The sequence below is a fragment of the Crocodylus siamensis genome, chromosome 5 (assembly GCF_052110815.1).
Source record: "Crocodylus siamensis isolate JL-2025a chromosome 5, ASM5211081v1, whole genome shotgun sequence".
In the NCBI taxonomy this organism is placed as follows: Eukaryota; Metazoa; Chordata; order Crocodylia; family Crocodylidae; genus Crocodylus; species Crocodylus siamensis.
The window spans coordinates 177,914,951-177,936,709 of NC_143399.1; the positions used below are offsets into that span (position 1 = coordinate 177,914,951).

Genomic DNA, 21,759 nt, shown 5'->3' on the forward strand with positions numbered 1-21,759 from the left:
AGCACTGCTGGGGCTGGTCTCCATGGGAACCTGGGCCCAGCACCGTCATGGCCGTACTGCCTTGGAGGTCTCCATAGAAATCAGCCTCAGTGACGTGAGCAGGGGCTGCTGGGAAATGGAGTCCCCCACAGGCCCAATCCAGCTCACGGGCCAGATTGTGTCCACCCCTTCACTAGCATCACGGGCAAAATGAGCCAGCAGCTTGCTCAGCGCTTCCAAATACCGAATTATGGTTGCCTCCTTCCTGGAGTGCCGGAGGTGCCTCACTTCCATCTCTCCATTCCGTAATGCTGCTGGCTGTGGGCCTAAGCTGGATCTGAAATTCTAGAGCTAAATCTAGCGACAACTAATGTTTTTTATAGTTTAAGAAAAATTCTGTATAACTGTTGAGTTGTGTTATCACTGTATGTAAATATGTTGGGGAGGGGTGATGTTATTAGAAGTGTTTGCTATAATTTTAGGGTAAGCTAGTAATGGGAATGTCAGTTCCACAAACGGGCAAACAAAAAAATTATCCAGTCAGTTTCTGTTTGAAGGATGTAGCTGTCTGCATCTCACTATGGCTTAGAGTAGAGAATGAAAATGTGTTTAGTCAAGATTTTATGAACAACTTGTCCTAAAGTGCACAGGACTTTTTTTTTCCTTACAAAACTTGTATATTTATAAATCTGAGAATTGAGAGCGACCTTAAGTAATCATGTCTAGTACTGCATTACCTCACATACATAAGGCAAATACTCCTTTTCAGTTCAGTTTTGTAGGGGGTCACAAAAGTAACACTGTGTAAAGTAACCTTTGCGTAAAACACTACTGGTATGGATCCTAAAAAACCAACAGTGTTTCAGCAGTGTATAGTATAAAATGTAAATGAGCATGCATGAATACATCACTTTTAATAACTTTTCAATTAGGAATGATAATATAAGATACTATGACTTCAGAAATGATTGGCATACTCTTGAATATGTCTGTTTTACAAGATCTTTATTTGAAAATTTTATTTTTGGCCAGCATTCTTACCCCTATAATATTTGCAAAGACTATTGTTTTTTATTTTATTAAAGCAATCTTTTGATGGCAATCAGGATGATTTCTTCCTAGCCCTGGAAATATAAGTGTCATAAATAAAAATGTCTCCTATGGAAATATTTATTAATTACAATAAAGATACATTTTGTATAGTGTTTTGAACATATACAACATTACATTGTGTGGTTGTGTATACTACAAGTTTATTGTGTATAGAAAACTGCTCTCTAAAAAAACCAAACATTTTGTTTGAAGGGTATTCAACTATCTATCACTGTACATCTAAATAAGAGATCATGGGTATGTCTTATAATAATACCAGTAGGGAATATTATTGATAACTGTACACACTGGCTGTACTCTGTTGGATTAATTATTTGTAATAACTCTACTTTACATTCTTTTACTGCCTTAAATTGTTAAAGGAATAAGCATTTATGTGTCTGCCTCTATACAGAGTTCACAATATACATAGGATTTCAGAATCCAAAGAGCAAAAACACTGAAACATTTAACTAATACTTTTCTTGGGAGCCATCTACATGTAAAATTATTTGGGCAACATAACTTCTCTACAGAACTTTATCTTTCCCTTCATTCCTTCTTCCATATCTTAATTATTGTAGTTGAAATTTCCAATAGAACCCCTGTAAGTGTACAATTTAATCGTCTGGTGGACTGTCTTTATCTGAGCTAAGAGATAAAAAGCAAATACAATTTTAAAAGTGGAATGATACAAAGTAGAGAGATTTGGTAAAAACAGCATAGCATTAGAAATTACAGAGAAGCTGAGATATCATTTTAAAGTATAGTCAGAAATAGCTATTTTTATGTATATAATTTTAAGAATATTTAACCTGAGGCAAGTCTTAATAGTCTGCTTTATTGATACTAGCCCTGGTCCTCAGCTAAGACCAGAGTGCACAGGGGTAGGAGTTTTAAGACACTTATTTATGCCTGTAGCCTTGGGCTGACTTGGGCCTAGAGCAGTCCAGTAACATAAATCACAGTAGCTTAGAGGCCTTCAGAGTTTTTGTACCAGGCATTAAAAAAAGGAATTGTCACTTCTATCCTGGTGGAATAACTGCACAGTGCTCAGAGCCTTCCAAAAATGTGTAAGAATGTAGAGTAGTTTTCTGAATACTTTCACAATGCCTGATATTATATACATTGTGTGTCTTTGAAGTGCCTGTCTAACCTGCAAGCGCTTCATTAAATGACTAGATTACATATTGTGTCTTACTACTGTGCACTTACATTAGGTGGCTCTCAAGGGATGTTTTTGGAGCATCACTGTAAGATCAGATAAGGAAATGTTTCTATAAAACATGTCCTTGAAAGCTGCTTATTACCAGAGTCATTTGATAAAATGTCTACAGAACTTTTTCTTTAGTATTCCTGCGGGGGTACTGGCACTTAGAAGTATGTACGGGAGAATAATTTTAAAAATGTACACTTTGATTTCTGTAACCAAATACCTGCCAAAACAAAGGTTTTCCAAAAGTAATAGAGATCATAACAACAGTTGAATCATTTCAGTTATCAACCCCCGCCCCCCCCCCCCCCCCGGATCTTCAGTCCAGGAAGACCTTGAAGTAATTTTGGAATTCTGGATATTAGCTATATACTTTGCATAATCTTATATATTAGTTTAGTACTTTAAGGGGCAATTACATCACCAAATAGGCCCATGGGCTAAATGAAAACAAACTATTTAAATTGGCTGGCATTTAACAGTATGTGTTGCAAACAATTTACATAGTATTTTCTAGTTAATCCATATACATGCCTAGTGATGTGATTAACCCTTTAAAGCTACTGCAAAAAGCACACAGCAAGCATCTACATTTCAGGTATTTTGTTACATTTTTCTGTGCTGAAGAAAAATTGCCTATAGTTTCACAGTTGATAGGGTTGGAAGGGACCTAAGCAGGTCAACAAGTCCAACCCCCTGCAATGAGCAGGAAAGAATGCTGGGGTCAAATGACCCCAGCTAGGTGATTATCTAGCCTCCTTTTGAAGACCCCCAGGATAGGAGCAAGCACCACTTCTGTTGGAAGTAGTTTCCAGCTCCTAGCTGCCCTGACTGTGAAGGGTGCCTCCTGAGGTCTAGACTGAACCTACTCTCAGTCAGCTTATGGCCGTTATTCCTTGTAACTCCCAGTATGCTCTGGGGAACAGGGACTCTCCCATTGCCTGCTGGTCCCCCCTTGGCAAGTTTATAGGTGGCTACCAGATCCCCTCTCAGTCTTCTTTTGTGTGGGCTGAACAGGTTCAGGTCCCATAGTCTTTCCTCATAGGGCCTACCCTGCTGCTCCCTGATCATGCGAGTGGCCCTCCTCTGGACCCTCTTGATTCCCACATTCCTCCTGAAGTGCGGCGCCCAGAACGGGATGCAGGGCTCCAACTGCGACCTGACCAACGTTGCATAGAGGGGGAGGATCACTTCCTTGTAACTGCTCGTGATGCATCTATGGATGCATGACAAGGTGTGGTTAGCTTTCCTAACTGTGTCCCCACATTGGTGACCCATGTTCATCTTGGGATCAATAGTGACTCCAAGATCCGTTTCTGCCTCTGTGCTGACAAGAGGGGAGTTCCCCAGCCTGTAGGTATGTGGCTGGTTTTTACTCCCCGGGTGCAATACCTTGCAACTGTCCGTATTAAAACCCATCCTATTCTCATCCACCCACCTCTGTAACCTGTCCAGATCTAGTTGTAACCTGTCCCTCTCTTCTAGCATGCTCACTTCTCCCCACATCTTAGTGTCATCTGCAAACTTGAACAAGGTGCTTTTCACCCTCTCATCCAAGTCGTCGATGAAGATATTGAACAGTGGGGGCCCAAGGACCAAGCCCTAGGGAACCCCACTGCCCATGTCCTTCCAGGTTGAAAATGACCCGTCCACCACCACTCTCTGGGTGCAGCCCTCCAGCCAATGTGCAACCCATCTGATTGTGTAGGCGTCGACTCCACAGTCGCCTAATTTTTTAATGAGGATGGGGTGAGAGACAGTGTTGAAGACCTTCCTAAAGTCCAGAAAGACTACATCCACCGCACAACCTGTGTCCAGGGCTTTTTTGACCTGGCCATAGAAGGCAACCAGGTTGGTCTGACAGGACCTGCCTCTGATGAACCCATAATGATTGCCTGTAAGCATAATCTCCCCTCCTGGTCCCTTGCAGATGTGCTCCTGGATAATTTTCTCAAAGAGTTTCCCCAGGACCAAGGTAAGACTAACAGGCCTATAGTTTCCTGGGTCCTCTTTCCTCCCTTTTTTTGAAAATGGGGAGCACCATTGGCCCTTTTCCAGTCTTCTGGCACCATGCCAGAGCACCATGAGTGCTTGTAAAGCTCTGCCAGGGGTCCCACAATGACCTCTGCCAGTTCCCCCAGCACTCTGGGGTAGAGATCATCGGGACCTGCTGATATGAACACATCTAGTCCCTCCAGAAGTTCTCTGACTAGGTCCTCACTGACCCTGGGCCTGGCTGCACCTCCCCTGGGTCCGTCCAGATTCCCAGTGGGGGGATGTCCCTGTCCCTGCTCAGAAAAATGGAAAAGAAGAAACTGTTAAAGAGATTTGCTTTGTTGCCTGGTGCTACCACCAGATTACCAAGCATGTCCTGCAAAGGCCCCATGCTGCTTGGTACCTTCTTTTTACCCCCTGTGTATTTAAAAAAGGACTTCTTGTTATGCTTGATCCAGGTCATTAGTCCCAGTTACATCTTTGCCTTAGCCTTCCTAACAGCCCCCCTACAATCTCGAGCAATGGAGGTATACTCCTCCTTGGTGAGGCCCCCTCCCTCCCATTGGGTCTATGCCTCCTTTTTGTGTTGAGACGTTCCTGGATGCTTTTGGTGAGCCTTGGGGCCTTTTGAGCAGTCTTGCTCCGTTTGATCCGCGTGGGGATTGTTACTGGCTTGGAGGATCGTCTCCTTAAGGAACGAACTCTCCTCTTGGACTCCCAACTCCCCTCCCCTCCCCTCCCCTCCCCTCAGGGATCTCAGTACCTCCCTGATTAGTTTCCTTACCTCATTGAAATCCACCTTCCTGAAGTCCAGTGCTGCTGCCTTGCTGCAGGCCTTTGACACCCTGCACTGGATGGTGAATTCCAGTAGGCAATGATTGCTATCGTCCAGGTGGTTGAGCACCTGCAGCCCCCTCACCAGGTCATTTCCTGTTGCCAGGACCAGGTCCAACATGGCATTTCCCCTGGTGGGACTGTGTACCTCCTGGGTTAGATGGAGGTCCTGTAATTTGGCTAGGAACCTATGTGAGCGGTCAAATCTGGCTGACTACTCTGCCCAGCAGATATCCGGATAGTTTAGGTCACCCATGATGACCATGTCCCTTGACTTGACTGCCTCCACAAGCTGACCAGAGAATTCCTGGTCCAGCTCTTCCCCCTATAATCTGATGGGTTTACCCAAAAAACTGGATTCAGAATAAATTGAGGGTACATGATAATCTTCTTGATAAATTATAATTGCTGATGGGTATTCATAGATTCATAGATTCATAGATGCTAGGGTCGGAAGGGACCTCAATAGATCATCGAGTCCGACCCCCTGCATAAGCAGGAAAGAGTGCTGGGCCTACATTACCCCAGCTAGATACACATCTAGCCTTCGCTTGAAGACCCCCAGGGTAGGGGAGAGCACCACCTCCCTTGGGAGCCCGTTCCAGACCTTGGCCACTCGAACTGTGAAGAAGTTCCTCCTAATATCCAGTCTAAATCTGCTCTCTTCTAGCTTGTGGCCATTATTTCTTGTAACCCCCGGGGGGGCCTTGGTGAATAAATACTCACCAATTCCCTTCTGTGCCCCCCTGATGAACTTATAGGCAGCCACCAGGTCGCCTCTCAACCTTCTCTTGCGGAGGCTGAAAAGGTCCAGTTTCTCTAGTCTCTCCTTGTAGGGCTTGGCCTGCAGGCCCTTAACCATACGAGTGGCCCTTCTCTGGACCCTCTCCAGATTATCCGCATCCTTCGTGAAGTGCGGCGCCCAGAATTGCACGCAGTACTCCAGCTGCGGTCTGACCAGCGCCCAATAGAGGGGAAGTATCACCTCCTTGGACCTATTTGTCATGCATCTGCTGATGCACGATAAAGTGCCATTGGCTTTTCTGATGGTTTCGTCACACTGCCGACTCATGTTCATCTTGGAGCCCACTAGGACTCCAAGATCCCTTTCCACTTCCGTGCCACCCAGCAGGTCATTTCCTGGGCTGTAGGTGTGCTGGACATTTTTCCTCCCTAGATGCAGCACTTTGCATTTCTCCTTGTTGAACTGCATTCTGTTGTTTTCTGCCCACTTGTCTAACCTGTCCAGGTCTGCTTGCAGCTGCTCCCTGCCCTCCGGCGTGTCCACTTCGCCCCATAGCTATTGAACCACCTAATAAGCTAAAATTTTGCAAATAGGTGTTGAGTCACTATTTGAAATATACATCATCTGTCAGTGACTCTACTACATATAGGACATGGCTCTGCTGTGTGAAAAACATATTGCTTCTGGGCTAAATCAAATGCCATAGCTTTTCTAGGGACTGCTAGTGAATGCATTTAGCACAGCATAGGAAACTTTGAAACTTCAGATTAGTTTTCATCCCCACAGGTGAGATGCTAGTGCTTTATCTAAAGCATGTTCCAACCTGTATCAGCTTAATGTCAGCAATGCATGTTTTACAGTTGATTGCTTCACAGTTTCCACTAAGTCCTAATAAATCCATGAAATGTTACATTAGCTGTTCTAGAAGTTCAGCACGTGTGGGTAATCATTAAAGCAGAGTTCCCTGTGCAGTTCTAAATGAAGCCCCAATCGGCTTGAAAGAGCTACTGCTAATAGGAATATATGCCAAGTCACACCCTCACCTACCACTACAAGGAGCAATATGTGAATACTAAGGATACCCTATAATATGGGAGGGGAGATGAGAGTGCTGCCAATGCTCTGCCACTGAATGTAATAGTAATCTGTTTCTGTGGCAGTTTCCACCCTGCTTTAGAGATGTGTGACAGGCTTTAGTACCTTCCTAGCTTATGTGAAGCCCCTGGGTGCCTTGGCCTTTTCTCTGTTGGGCAGCCCCAGACCAATTCTTGGTTTCTGGGTACAGGTTTCCCTCATTTTATGTGGGTTCTGTATGTGCAAATTCATTTTTATGCGATGACCCTTTTTATACCAAAAATTAATTATATGCGAAGTAAATTCACTTGTATATGATTGGTGTGGTGCAAGCCCACAGTCAGCTGCTTTTTGCAGTGCAAAAACATGACCATGATTTACAGCCAAAAAGATGCACAGCAACACGAAACACACTTTATAGCATGGAATGACTTGTACATTTTGGGTGTGCTATATTTTGGAGATGCAAAATATAGTCTCCTGTGTGGAGCTGTGCTCCTCACTCATTGACTGCGACAGTTTTCTGTAGTTGCCATCCCCATTATGATAGTGCTGTGTGCATGTGTACTGTCTACTGTTGGTGAGTACCAAAATTGTCTTGTAACAGTGGTAGAAATAGGTCTGGGGGTCAGTACAGTCGATGTTTTGGAATTTATCCCTATTTGTTACATTGTAAAGTGGGTTGCCTTTATGTGAATTTGAGTTATGTGCCATTTTCTAGGAACACATGTACGGCATAAAGCAAGGGAAACCTTTATGCCTAAAAAGCACAATGCAGTGTTCTGTAGAGACACCCAAGCTAGCTCGGAATAAATTAGCTCATTTACCAAAACAGCATAGGTCAGTGAGGCATTTTCCCTGGGCTACCTTGTGCTGAGAAACTGAGCTAATTAGCCCTGAGAAAAATCTGTCCTTACCTGGCTATATTGCAACTGGTACCCAAGATGCCTCCTTCAGGGTAAATTGGGTATCTCTTTTACAGCATGGCATTGTGCTTTGTAGACATCCCCTGCCCACACACTGCCTTTTTTTTTCGGTTCTAGAGACCATGAAAAGCCAATAAGTGAGTAACAAATTCAACTTTCAACCTATGAATATAAAAACCTCTGGAATGTAAAAACAGTAGGAAACAGGAAGAGGCAAGATGAAAGAGGGCTAAATGGTGTTTTGCAGAACCTGAATGAAACAGGGAGCAGGAGATGCCTGTTAGGAACCGGGCAGACTCATTGTAATGGCTCCAGGGTGAGCAAGCAAGCAAGATAAGACATGCTAGCTAGGAAGCAGGCGACAGGGAGCTGCCCATTAGTCCATAATTAGAAAGACTGTCACCTGGAGGGCAGGAAATAATTGTGCACAGGTGATGTGAAGACAGATGAGCGCTTGCTCAGAAAGCAGGGAGGTGGCAGAGGAGGGGAAAGAAGAGTGCTGCATAGGTATGGAAAGAAACCTTGCCAAGGAATGTAGCCCTCTCACAAGGAATGGGAAAAGAGATAGACATCGCTGTGAAATCCTGGCAGGCGACTGGACTTCAGGAGCCAGGCAATGAGAAGCCAAGGGGTGAGTTGTCTGGACAGACTTAATTTTCCTTCTAGATTGACCACTTCTGCTGCTGGCTGGGGACTGCCTTGCCTAGCCCAGCTTGGGGTGAGTTAAAGAGACAACATACATTTTTCTCCCCAAAACAGGATGTGATATGTTGAGTTGGGAGTTTATTTTCTCACTGGTAGTTTGTGTTTGGGACTGTCAGGGGAAGGAGGAGGTTTTGAACCTGGCCAGGGGTGGGCTCAGAGCAGGGCTAGCCAGAGGACTGGAGCTTGGTGAAAGAGGCTGAAGCCTGTTAAGGGTGAAAGCCAGACAGGACCAGGAGCCCAGCTGCCCAGGAAGGGCAAAGAATAGAGTTAGGGGCCCAGCAGCCTGAGAGAGGCAGAAACTAGGGCCAGGGACCCGGCAGCTCAGGTGGGGCAAAGACAGGTGCCAGGGGCCCAAAGGTACTCGCAACTAAGGGGTGAGGTGTGAGAGCTGCACCCAAATCAGTGGCCCAGGGCTGAAAGCTTGCAAAGTCCCAAAGGACTGAGGCCCCAGCAAGGGAGTAATTGTGCAGTGACATCTGCGATGCATGGGTGTGCTGTAAGGAGTGATTGGAGCTATGTAAGCCTCTGAGTAATGAGACTGAAGCTTAGGAGTGGATGAGATCTCATCCGTGGAAAGGGCGGCTGCTCTTGGAATCCAAGTTCTTATTTACATGACGTCATGGAGAGTGAGGAGAAGGGGAGAGTGCTTAAGTGACTAAAAGATGTACAAAAAACTAGAACTCTTGGTTCCAAAATGATACTTTTTATTAAACTAAATGGAAAATGGCAAGAAGACTGTCCTTTTATAGTTTCATAGTTTCTAGGGTCGGAAGGGACCTGAGCAGATCATCTAGTCTGACCCCCTACCATAGCAGGAAAGAATACTGGGGTCAAACGACCCCAGCAAGATGTGCATCTAACCTCCTCTTAAACACCCCCAGGGTTAGGAGCCTGCACCACTTCTCTTGGAAGTTGGTTCCAGACCCTAGCCGCCCTGACCGTGAAGTAGCACTTCCTGATATCTAACCTAAAACTATCCTCTGCCAGCTTGTGACCATTATTCTTGGTCACTCCTGGCAGTGCTCAGGGAAACAGTGACTTCCCCAATGCCTGCTGATCCCCCCCTGACTAGTTTATAACGGGCCACAAGATCCCCCCTCAGCTTTCTCTTTTGGAGGCTGAACAGGTTCAGGTCCCATAGCCTCTCCTCATAAGGCCTGCCCTGCTGTCCCCTGATCATATGAGTGGCCCTCCTCTGGACCCTCTCCATGCTGTCGACATCCCTCTTGAAGTGTGGCGCCCAGAACTGGACACAGTACTCCAGCTGCGGCCTGACCAGTGCCGCATAGAGGGGGAGGATCACCTCCTTGGACCTGCTCGAGATGCAAGGTCCAAGCTTTTCTGCAAGCTTTCAGGATCAAAGTCCCTTCGTCAGGCTCTGGGGAAAGTGTAGATGGTACAAGATGGTAAAAAGTCCCCATAGGTAGGAAATAAACTTCATCTTTGCACAGAGGGAGCTGAAGATGGAAGGTTGTCCCTTTGGGTCCATGAGAGTGTCTTTGAGAGCTGTGTTCAGTCACTGATCAACACATCAAAGAGCTACTCAAGGCACAACAAGAGCAGGGTGACCACCAGAGGCAACACAGCTACTCTTGGAGTCTTTGCCTGTTAAACTGAGAAAGCTCAATGTTTTAAAGCTCTTCTGTCATTAGATCTTGGGAAAAGGGAAGGGCGGGGGCGGGGTGCAGGTGTGTGTGCAGCTGCATGCATACATTGTCTGTAATAAAGGTAAACTCGCACAGTTTCTTTTACATTTGGTGTTTTCTCTGGTTTATATGTTTGTAAGTTGCTCACATACTTGAAGGGAAAGTCTACATTGGCAAAAATGTATATGCAAGACTAGCTCACTGATCACAGAAATGCATCTCTCTCCCCAAGGGGAAAGTGACATCTATTTTACACAGCGACAGTTTTTAAAAAAGGAAAGGGAGAGAGCTCCCCTCCCCCCATTGAAATTTCTAAGGAGAAATGTTGGTGTTGACAGACCACAGTTAAATGGCGGAGCTGTTGCTGTCATGTTTTACATCTGGCTAGAGATTTCAAAGGTTCCCCTTAAAAAGGCTTGTGAGGCTCTGCATGTTGATCAGAACAGTGCTGCTTGTTGCAGGTGGATTGAACTTCATTTTGCAGGCTGTTAGGTGATGTAAATTTTAAACAGTAAATCCACTTATTTGTTTACTGCAAGTATTCTCTGGCAATGGAGAGAACAACATACTAATTATACTAATTGGAATTAAGCCAGGATGCCAGAATCAATTCTCATGGGAAGTGCCAGTGAATATTTAAATTGCCACATGTGTTTTTATGTATGATAGGAAAAATGGTACAGTGCCTTGGATTAGTTCTAACCAAGAGAAAGAAGAGAATTGCTGTTTCCTGATACGTTTTTTCCCTTGTGGGTCTCAAGCAAAATATCAAGTAGAACCAGTTTCTGTGTTTGCATATTGGATTTGTTATCTGAAGAAAGTGGTTGTTTTTAAATAACCTCATAAATCCAGATATCAAATATCTGGAATTCTGAAAAATCCAGCACTTTTTAAAACTACCCTAGATCGGTGTGTAGCAGTGGCCGGTCCCAGAGCAGCAGAGGGGGAAGCTTGTATGTGGTGGCTGCTGCTGCCATCCGCCACCCTGTGTCGCCACTCCGCGTGCGGCTGCTGCTCCAGGACTGGCCACTGCTGCCCTGCTCTGAGGCTGGCCGCTGCTCCAGTTTCAAAAAAATTCAGAGTTTTCAAATTTCCAGCAGATGCTCGGTCCTGAGCATGCTAGATTCATGAGGTTATACGGTAGTAAACATTAAAGTGTGATCTGCGACTGCTGATATATATGGACTCAATCTAAAGAGACCACAAGATGACGTCCAAATAAGGTGACAAGAGGCAGCATAGTGACCAGGGTGGGGGAAGCTCTCTTCTTCAGGTGGCTTCATATCTTTAAAAGACAGTGGCTGCAAGTGACTCTTTGTGGTATGCTGAGTGAATGGCTTGTTGGGTAAATAGATTTTTTGGAGTCTTCACATCCAGGTTATCTGCAAACATTCATGACCCTGCATTATGGAAGCTGTGATGCATTCAGATAGCACAGTGCAGGGTGTGAAAGCCTCCTTGGAATTCAAGGTGTTACAACTGATTTGTAAAGCCCTGTATGTACATATGGCTGAGTTCATAACTGTCACTCTTGGGCTAGCCCTGCCGTTGGAATTTTTTCAGGTGGTTTAGTAAACCGATAGGATTTCGACCCCAAAGCAATCATTCAGTTACACTTTGTGATGTATCAGGACGCAATTACCACTTCTTATCCCATGAACCTTTTAGACTTTGTCCCAGGACAACGGACATGAATGTCTGAAACAATTGTACTTTTGTCTTAGGATAAAATGTTTTTTATTGGGATAAAGGCAACTTCTGTTTGTAGCCTTAGAGTTGGAGAAAATTGTTCCATGTAGATGTGCAGGGGGATATAATATATAAGTCTGGACAACTTATCATTAATCATCAAGGACAAATTAATGGCTTCAACCACAGCAAGAAAAACTTAGTTTAATATTTAGAAAACCTTTGTAACCTTATATAGAGTTAGACAAGGGGGAAAAAAATCTTACAAAGGAGATTGTGGAATGATCCAGACTAGGAGTATTCAATGCTAGAGAAAACATCCACATGTTATAGATGAATAATTAAATCAATTATTTTATGATCTGAGGAACAGACTGGATTACTTTAAAATGCAAATGGTTCTATATTCAGCATTTCAAGGCAAAAGTAACACCAATAGGTTTTTGCCCATAACAGGTAAAACAAGAAAGCCATTATAGTTAAATAACTAATTAACATGTATGACAGCCAGTTTTTAAATATAGTTCTTTACATTAAACCTGAATATGAGCCTTTAATATGAATAGCTGTAACTATGTGAAGGGCTCAGATTTGAATCTGCATATTCAGATCTGGTTTTGTGGCTTTTGGTTCCAGATCTTATTATTTGCGCATCTTGACATCGTATCTGGAGAATTAAACCTTTAGAAACTATTAAGTTGCTCCTTTTTTGAATTACAGCATTAATTGTGCTAATAATAGTACTTGCTCAGGGCTTCCTGAACTTTACAGTCTTTTATTTGTAAAGTAGGCACTGTTTTAACTGTTCAAAACAGATGTTTTGTCATGCCTGTGTAATCAGGGATAGCTCTTGCAGGCTATTTTCAGTGTGTTACTAGTTGTTCCCTGGGGATGTGTTCCTCACACTCCCTACACCTGGTATTGATTTTTTTTCCCCCCCAAGGCTTTCTGGGTCCAACGTAAAAAAAAATGTGCATAAATCAGAGTACAGCTTTGTCACTCTAAATGGGTTAAGGCTTTTTTGTAACTTGGAAATGTCCTTGATAGAGAAATTTGTGAACAACAACTACTGTTTGTATAGAACGTGAATTGCAAAGGGCTCATCTGTGATACAAACAGCCTCTGACATTAATCTATACTGTTAGCATGTGAAAAGCACTCATAAGAATACAGTTTCACTAAATAAGCAGTTATCTGTGCTGTGTACAAGACTTTCAAACAGTAGGTAGCATATAGCTTATCTACTATAATTAGTCATTTAGCTTTTTTGAGATGCTGGTTCTAAGTAAATAATATTCAAAGTCCCTTAGTGGTATGATTATACAGATGTACAGAGTAATATTACTGATATATGATCATAGGAAAGTAAGGCTGGAAGGGACTTCACAAGCTCATGTAGTACAGCCCCCTGCTCAAGATAGGATTATCCCTGACTAAAGCATCTGCATCAACTGTCTGTACAACCCACACTTGAAAATTTCAAAGAATGGCGATTTTTCAGTTTCTCTTGGTAGCCTTTTCCAATGGTTGACCGTCCTTGTAGTCATAGGGCATGTATAGACAAAACAGAGGCCATAAATTGAAGCAGCAGGTTTTTAAAAACACCACTTCAGTTTAGGGCCAAGTAAACCCCCATTTCGTGCACACACCTATGCACTTACCTGCCTTTCCGATGGAAGAAAGGGGAGGGAAGCTGATGCTTCCCTGTGCAGCAGCAGTACCGCCCCCCCCCCCCCCCCCCCGGCTGCACCCACCTGCAGGCACTTGGCTCGGGCGGTCCCGTGGGGCACCAGAGCTGCAGATGGAAGCACCAGGCCCCTGCACTGCTCAAGCAGGCAGGTTCTGGGGGTGGGGGTTGGGAGAGAGGGAATGCTGTTTCTTTCTTTTCCTTGGGCAGAGCCTGCCTTCCTGGGTTGCTGCTAGGCTGCCTGCATGTGCTTCCTGCAGAGCCCCTGAGCTGCACAGAGCCCGGTGCTTTGTTCCATGGTTGTAGGGCAACAAACTAAAACTCCTCAGGAGTTCTTGAACCCACAAATTGTCCAGTTGCTGGTTGCAGAGGGCCTTTCCAACTAGATTCTTGAGTTTGCCAAAATCTACTTCCCTGAAATCTAGGACTTCTGTTCTGCTGACTGATTCCCCAGTCTTATGGTGGATGGTGAACCTTATGAGGTCATGATCTCTGTCGCCCAGAGTACCACCAACCCTCAGGCTGCCTATGATGTCCTCCCCTTTGGTCAGCACTAGATCCAGAGTGACCTTACCCCTAGTAGGCCCTTTCACAGTCTGTGTCAGGAACAGATCATCTGTTGTTGCCAAGAAGTTGGCTGGCCTGCTGGAGGTGGCTGAGTGATCCTCCCAACAGATGTCAGGGTAGTTGAAGTCACCCATGACACTCGTGGCTGTAGTGCTAGCTGCCTCAATTAGTTCTCCAGAGAATGTCTGATCATTCTCCTCATATTGGGAGAGTGGCCTGTAGTAGACTCCTACCATCAGGTTTCCCTCTCCTGATCCCCTTTGTATCCTGACCCAGAAGGTCTCAACGGATCCTTCCCTGCTGTCAAATGTGATTGCAAGGAGCGGTACCACCACTCTTTCACATAAAGGGCCACATCTCTTCCCTTTTTCCCCAACCCTTCCTGTAAAGCCTTTAGCCCTCAGTATTCACTGCCCAATTGTGTGTCACCCATCAGCCCAACCAGATTGAAATCCTTGTCAACCAGGAGGCGTGCCAGTTCCTCCTGTTTATTTCCCATGCTTCTGGCATTCCCATAAAGACACCTGAGCTCTCCCTTAGTCACCTCAGGTTTTCTGTCTCATCAGCTCTCTGTCAAGATATCGGTACTTATCTGGACGTCCATTACTTGAACCCCCTCCCTTGTGTCATTATGGATAGAGGATTCATGCACAGGAGGGACCACTGCCCTGCCATAGCTACAGTTGCAGTGGCACGGAGGTGTGTCCCCGGCTGCTGCTGGATGGACAGGAGGCACCGCACCTTGGTGGCTGTGGTGGCACAGTGCTCCCCTCCTGACTTGGCTTCCACACACTGAGCTGCAGAGGTGGCTCCTACCAGGAGCTGGTCTGGCCCCACTGCAGCCCCATGCTCCACAGAGTGCAGAAATCTAGGGAAGCACGTCTCCCCCTGCCCTGTATGTGTTGCCTGTGTCTCGCCCCGACTCCCCTGTGCCCACACACACCCCATTCCCCACACGCCCACACACACACCCATTCCATTCCCCACATGCACATTCCTTTACTCGCATGCTGGGGGTGGGGGCAGCAGGTTGGGGTGAGGGGTTCCAGAAGGGCTGGGAAGCTGTGGGTCAGGAATGAGGTGTGCTGGCAGGGCCAGGGGGATCTGGGTCAGGAGTGAGGGTCACCATCAGGGCTGGGGGGCTGAAGTTTAGGAGTAAGGAGCACCAGCAGGGCCAGAGGGCTGAAGCTTAGGAGTAAGGGGTGGGCTAGGGAGCTGGGGATTGAGAATGAGGGGCATCAGCAGGGCCAGGGGTAGTAGGTCAGGAGTGAGGGGCAATGGCAAGGCTGCAGTGGGCTGTGGCTTGGTAGCGAGGGGCAATATCATAGGCAGAGACAGGGCACCAGCATATCAGGGCTGCTCAGTGCTGTGAAGCCGTGTGGGGGGGGGGGGCAGCCATAGCTGGAACCACATCTTCTTGAGCAAAGGGGGCAGGGGAAGCTCTAATTTTTCATGACAAACTCAAATAAAACAACATTTATAGGTATTTAGAATGGATTTTATTATAATAGTAAGCTTCCAAATTGCTTTAGAATTATAAGTATATCAATAAAATGTGTTCAATTCATACCTTGAACACATTTAATTGTTATACTATAATTCTTGTTATGTTTAATTTTTGACTGCAGAAAAACATGACCGTTGCAGGAAGAGGAAACCTGCCCACTGTCACTACTGTTCCCTGTAGAGCCTGGCACCCATGCAACCACAACCCTTGCGTGGGGCAGGAACAGATCTGGGGGTCCCCCTTCACCTAGATCAACCAGGGACAATAGTACACGCGGCTGTGGAAAGAGAGTGGAACCAAACTGCCACACCTTCCCTAGATCTACTTTTGGCTGTATGTTTGCGGGGGTGGGGGGTATTATAATCCACATGATTTCTGAAATAGCAGCTTTCTCCATTTCATAGAATGGGATTCCTATAGAGACATCGCTGCACTTGTTTCCAAGAGTCACCCTTCACTTTCTTGGTGTACATTCTATATCCATGTTCCTTTGGACTCTTTCTCAGCATGGAGGTGTAAAACCCACTGACTTCTTACCTCCTTTTCCTAGTGGTTGCCTCACTGAGATTGTATTCCTGACATTCCCAAACCTGGTATGAATTCCTCCAGTGCTTCTTGAATCTAATTTAAATGAAGTATTTAAAACATTCATACATCAGAAGAAGAACCTGCAACCCAGAACTAAACTGTTTCCCTGTCCTGTGTAATCATCTTTCACCAACTCTGGTAGCTGGATAGGTATGGATATGGAAGCAATCTAAATGTTTTTTCAGTGCCATTGTTGCTAGCATCATGTTAATTGTCTCTATCTTCTCTTCTCCCCTTATTTCTGTTGCTGATTTTACTTGGATGATAATCTTCACAGTAGTATAATGACCATATTCTTATAGGGCATTCCATCCACAAAACTGGAATTATTTTACATAGTGGTAGGTAGTCATTATTTACCTGCGTTTTAAAAATGGGTAAGTTCAGACATAAGTTGTGAGTAACATGAATACAGTCACAAGTCTGTAGCAAGCCTGTGACTCCTATTTATCATGTGTGTTAGACCTAACTGCCTCCCCAGCAGTTTGATAGCAGTCCTTTTTCACCATTAAATAAAGTGAAGACACTTATCTCACCAGGGAAATATTATAATTGCCGTTATTTCAAAATGTCATTACCATATTTTTGCTCATTCCCTATTTCTGAAACTTCTACCATCACTAGTGTCTTCCTGAAAAATGACTTTAGTACATAATTTCCTTTAGATTCATTTCTTAACTCAGTTTTCATTAATTTTGTTTTATGATATTTTACTGAATTATAGAGAGAGGAGAAAGACTAGAAGGAAACAACTGCCATCTAATTGCACGTTCTGCATGAATTTTTCCAGATATATGCAAGCCATACAATCAGTTAATTTACAAATATGCTTTGTCTGTGAATTTACTGTTCCCACAGCAGTATTTTAGTCGTAATGCATTTTGTTAAAAATCAGATCCTTGTGTTCAATTTACAGCAAGAAAATAAAGCACCTATTATTGTCCAATTCTATTTCCTTTACTGTTTAAAATGTTCTCCACCCTGAAGTTGCCTCAATCAAAGTGTGATGAGACAAGTTCTACAACTTATGCATATTTAAAGAAAGGAAGTTATCTCATTAAGTGCTGTTTAATTACCTTTCCTCTAACAGGCTATATCTTGTGAAAAGTGCTTTCTGATATATGTAGTTTAGGTGTTTTAGATACTGAATTCTTTTTGGTCCATCATATCACATGATTCTGTTAAGTGATTTTAGTTCCAGATGAAAAACAATGTAAGCTGATGTTTTCTGTGCATCCATTTAACACATAATGACAAGCATGGGGGGAGATGCTGAGTGAATCTGGGATCTCCAAAATATAAATATTTTCTATCTCATTAGGGTGCTATGAAACATTAGGGTTACCTTTGAAACATTTTAAATCTGTGGAATGTTATACACTCATGAAGTTGGAATAGCTTGAGAGCAGTCGTAGGTTAAAGCTTAAAACCATCACAGACCTGCACAATGGTGAACTGCCACTAGAGGGCCTAGCAAGTAGAGTCATGGACAGGAGCCATGACTCTATCCCTCCTCTAGGGTGGGAAAGGAGAGGGGAGGGTGGCCTGTAACTCAGAGGTGGAGAAACCACCATCGGGTCTGTGGCTGCCCTTCCTCTGCAGAAAACCAGAGCCAGCTGGAGCCAAATGTGGTAAGACAAAAGTGATCACACCCTGTGGAGCCAGGAGGGGGTGTTGGTTTGGGGCCATATACACCCTCTAGGTAGTAGAGATCAGGAGAGTGGAAAGTTTTGTTCATGGAGCAAAGGACTGGGGAGGGGTGGAAATGGTGCATCCTGGGATGCTAGAGGAAAGAAAATAGTGTTTTATCCCCCTGGAACAGACTAACAATACCCTGAAACGAAACAACCTGGGTAAAACAGATCAAAGATAACCCCCTTTGAAGTGGAATAACTTTAAAACATGTAGAAGGTACTTAGTGTGGGTTGACACATTTTAATTTTTTTTCATAGATTTTTTTCATAGACATTAGGGCTGGAAGGGACCTCGGGAGATCATCGAGTCCAGCCCCCTGCCCAAAGGGCAGGAAGTCAGCTGGGGTCATAGGATCCCAGCAAGATAAGCATCCAATTTCCTCTTGAAGGTGTTCAATGTAGGTGCTTGAACCACCTCCGCTGGCAGACTGTTCCAGACCTTGGGGGCTCAGACAGTAAAGAAATTCTTCCTTATGTCCAGCCTGAAACGGTCTTGCAGGAGTTTGTGACCGTTCGACCTCGTCATCCCTTGGGGCGCTCTGGTGAACAAACATTCCCCCAGAGCCTGGTGGTCACCCCTGATAAACTTATAGGTGGCCATCAGATCACCCCTGAGCCTGCGCTTTTCCAGGCTAAAGAGTCCCGTGGGTCTCAGCCTGTCATCGTAAGATCTGTTTTCCTGACCTCTGATCATGCGCGTAGCTCTCCTCTGGACTCTCTCAAGCTTCTCCACATCCTTTTTGAATTGTGGAGCCCAAAACTGGACGCAGTACTCCAGCTGCGGCCTCACCAAGGCCGAGTACAAGGGGAGAATGACGTCCCAGGATTTGCTCGAGAAGCATCTATGGATGCACGCCAGCATTTTGGTCGCTTTACTAGCCGCAGCATCGCATTGCAGACTCATGTTCATTTTGTGGTCAATGATGACCCCCAAGTCTCTTTCTTCTGTAGTGCTAACCAACGTAGCACTGCCGAGCCTATAAGGAAGCTGCAGGTTTTTCCTCCCAAGGTGGAGAACCTTGCATTTTTCGGTGTTAAACACCATCAGGTTCTCATCCGCCCATTTGCTGAGCTTGTCCAGGTCAGCCTGGATCACCCGCCTATCTTCTGGCATGGATGCTTTGCCCCAAAGTTTGGTGTCATCGGCGAACTTGGCCAGTCCACTCCTGACTCCAATGTCCACATCGTTAATGAAGATGTTGAACAGGATGGGTCCCAGGACAGAGCCTTATAGTTTCATAGTAGCTAGAGTCGGAAGGGACCTAGGTAGATCATCTAGTCCGACCCCCTGCCTTGGCAGGAAAGAGCACCGGGGTCAGATGACCCCGGCAAGGTGCTCATCTAACTTCCTTTTAAAAATCCCCAGGCTAGGAGCCTGCACCACTTCCCCTGGAAGCTGGTTCCAGGCCCTAGCCGCCCTGACTGTGAAGTAGTGCCTCCTAATATCTAATCTAAACTTACCCTCCGCCAGCTTGTGACCGTTATTCCTGGTCACTCCTGGCAGCGCACGGGGGAACAGGGACTCCCCCAATACCTGCTGATCCCCCCTGACCAGTTTGTAGCAGGCCACAAGGTCCCCCCTTAACCTTCTCTTGTGGAGGCTAAACAGGTTCAGGTCCCGTAGCCTCTCCTCATAAGGCCTGCCCTGCTGACCCTTGATCATACGAGTGGCCCTCCTCTGAACTCTTTCCATATCGTCCACGTCCCTCTTGAAGTGTGGCGCCCAGAACTGGACACAGTACTCCAGCTGCGGCCTGACCAGTGCCGCATAGAGGGGGAGGATCACCTCCCTGGACCTGCTCGAGATGCATCTGTGGATGCATGACGGTACGGTTGGCCTTCTTGACCGCCTCCCCACACTGCCGGCCCATGTTCATCGTGGAGTCAATGACGACTCCAAGATCCTTTTCCGTCTCCGTGCTGGCAAGAGGGGAGTTCCCCAACCTGTAAGTGTGGTGCCGGTTCTTCCTCCCCATGTGCAACACCTTGCACTTATCAGTGTTAAACCCCATCCTATTCTCATCCGCCCACCGTTGCAACCTGTCAAGGTCAGCTTGTAGCCTATTGCACCCTTTTAGTGCACCCACATCCCCCCACATCTTAGTGTCATCAGCAAACTTGAACAGGGTGCTTTCTACCCCCTCATCCAAGTCACTGATGAAGATGTTGAACAGTGCGGGCCCGAGGACCGAGCCCTGCGGAACCCCACTGCCCACGTCCTTCCAGGTCGAGAAGAACCCATCCACTACCACCCTCTGGGTGCGGCCCTCCAACCAGTTGGCGACCCATTTGACCGTGTGGGCATCGACACCACAGTCTCCCAGCTTTTTGATGAGGACAGGGTGAGAGACAGTGTCGAAAGCCTTCCAGAAGTCCAGAAAGACTACATCCACAGCAACCCCTGCGTCTAATGATTCGGTGACCTGATCGTAAAAGGCCACCAGGTTGGTCTGACAAGATCTGCCACTGATGAACCCATGTTGGTTGCCCCTGAGCATGCATTCCCCCACAAGGCCCTCCTGGATGTGTGCCAGGATAATTTTTTCAAAGAGTTTACCCGGGATTGAGGTAAGACTAACTGGCCTGTAATTTCCTGGGTCCTCTTTTTTTCCCTTTTTGAAGATAGGGACCACATTGGCCCTCTTCCAGTCCTCCGGCACCTCGCCAGAGCACCACGAGTGCTCATAGAGCCACGCCAGGGGTCCCGCAATGACCTCGGCCAGTTCCTGTAGAACCCTAGGGTGAAGATCGTCCGGACCAGCAGACTTGAACATGTCCAGCCTCTCCAGAAGTACCCTAACTAACTCCTCGCTACCCCCTGGCCCAGGCGTGTCTCTCCCGGGGCCCGAGGGGGGCCCAGCAGGGAGGTGGCTGAACTGGTCCCTACTTAGGAAGACAGAAGCAAAGAAATCGTTAAATATGTTAGCTTTATCATCTGGCGTGATGACTAAGTTGCCCATCATGTCCTGCAGGGGCCCCATATTACCCGGGACCCTCTTTTTACCCCCTATGTATTTGAAGAAGGACTTCTTATTGTCCTTAATCCGGGAAGCTAGTCCTATCTCCATCTCTGCCTTGGCCCTCCTGACTGCCCCTCTACATCCTCGGGCGACTGTAACATAGTCCTTCTTGGTGATGACCCCATCTCTCCATTGGGTATATGCCTCCCTTTTAGCAAGGAGACATTCCCGGATGCTCTTAGTGAGCCATGGGGGTTTATGTGCCCTCCTGCTCCCTTTGACCCTTGTTGGGATTACCTCCCTTTGGGCATGGAGGATCGTCTCCTTAAGGAGCAACCACTCACCTTGGACATCTGGCTCCCTTCCCCTCTGGGTCCTCAGCGCTTCCCCAACGATCCTCCTTAGCTTGTTGAAGTCAGCCCTCCTAAAGTCTAGGGCTGTTGCCTTGCTGCAGCCCTTTGCCACCTTACGCTGGATGGTGAATTCCAGCAAGCGATGATCACTGTCTCCCAGGTGGCCCATCACCCGCAGCCCCCTCACCAGGTCATCACCCGTGGCCAGCACCAGGTCCAACAAGGCGTCTCCCCTGGTGGGACTGTGCACCTCCTGGGTTAGATGGAGGTCCTGCACTCTGGCTAAGAACCGACGTGAGCGATCAGACTTGGCTGACTGCTCCTCCCAGCAGATGTCTGGGAAGTTCAGGTCCCCCATGATGACCACATCCTTAGCCCTCACTGCCTCTGTGAGCTGACCTAAGAATTCCTGGTCGAGCTCTTCTCCCTGGTTGGGAGGTCTATAGTAGACTCCCACCATTAAGTCTCTCTCCCCTGGACTGCCTTTTACTCTAACCCAGAGCAC

General features: G+C 46.2%; 1 protein-coding gene across 2 annotated transcripts in view; it reads left to right on the plus strand.

Annotated features, from left to right (window-relative positions):
* Nucleotides 1-21,759, plus strand: part of PLXDC2 (plexin domain containing 2) — a 489,434-nt gene that overhangs the window by 240,148 nt on the left and 227,527 nt on the right. Inside the window, exon 1 of one of the 2 annotated variants that reach the window (XM_090047263.1) lies at nucleotides 8,341-8,489. The exons of the other annotated variant lie outside the window; for it this stretch is intronic. Coding sequence (XP_089903389.1) covers nucleotides 8,475-8,489 — 15 coding nt within the window. The 5' untranslated portion in view covers nucleotides 8,341-8,474. Of the gene's footprint in view, nucleotides 1-8,340; nucleotides 8,490-21,759 lie in introns of those variants that run through there. 2 annotated transcript variants of the gene reach the window in all.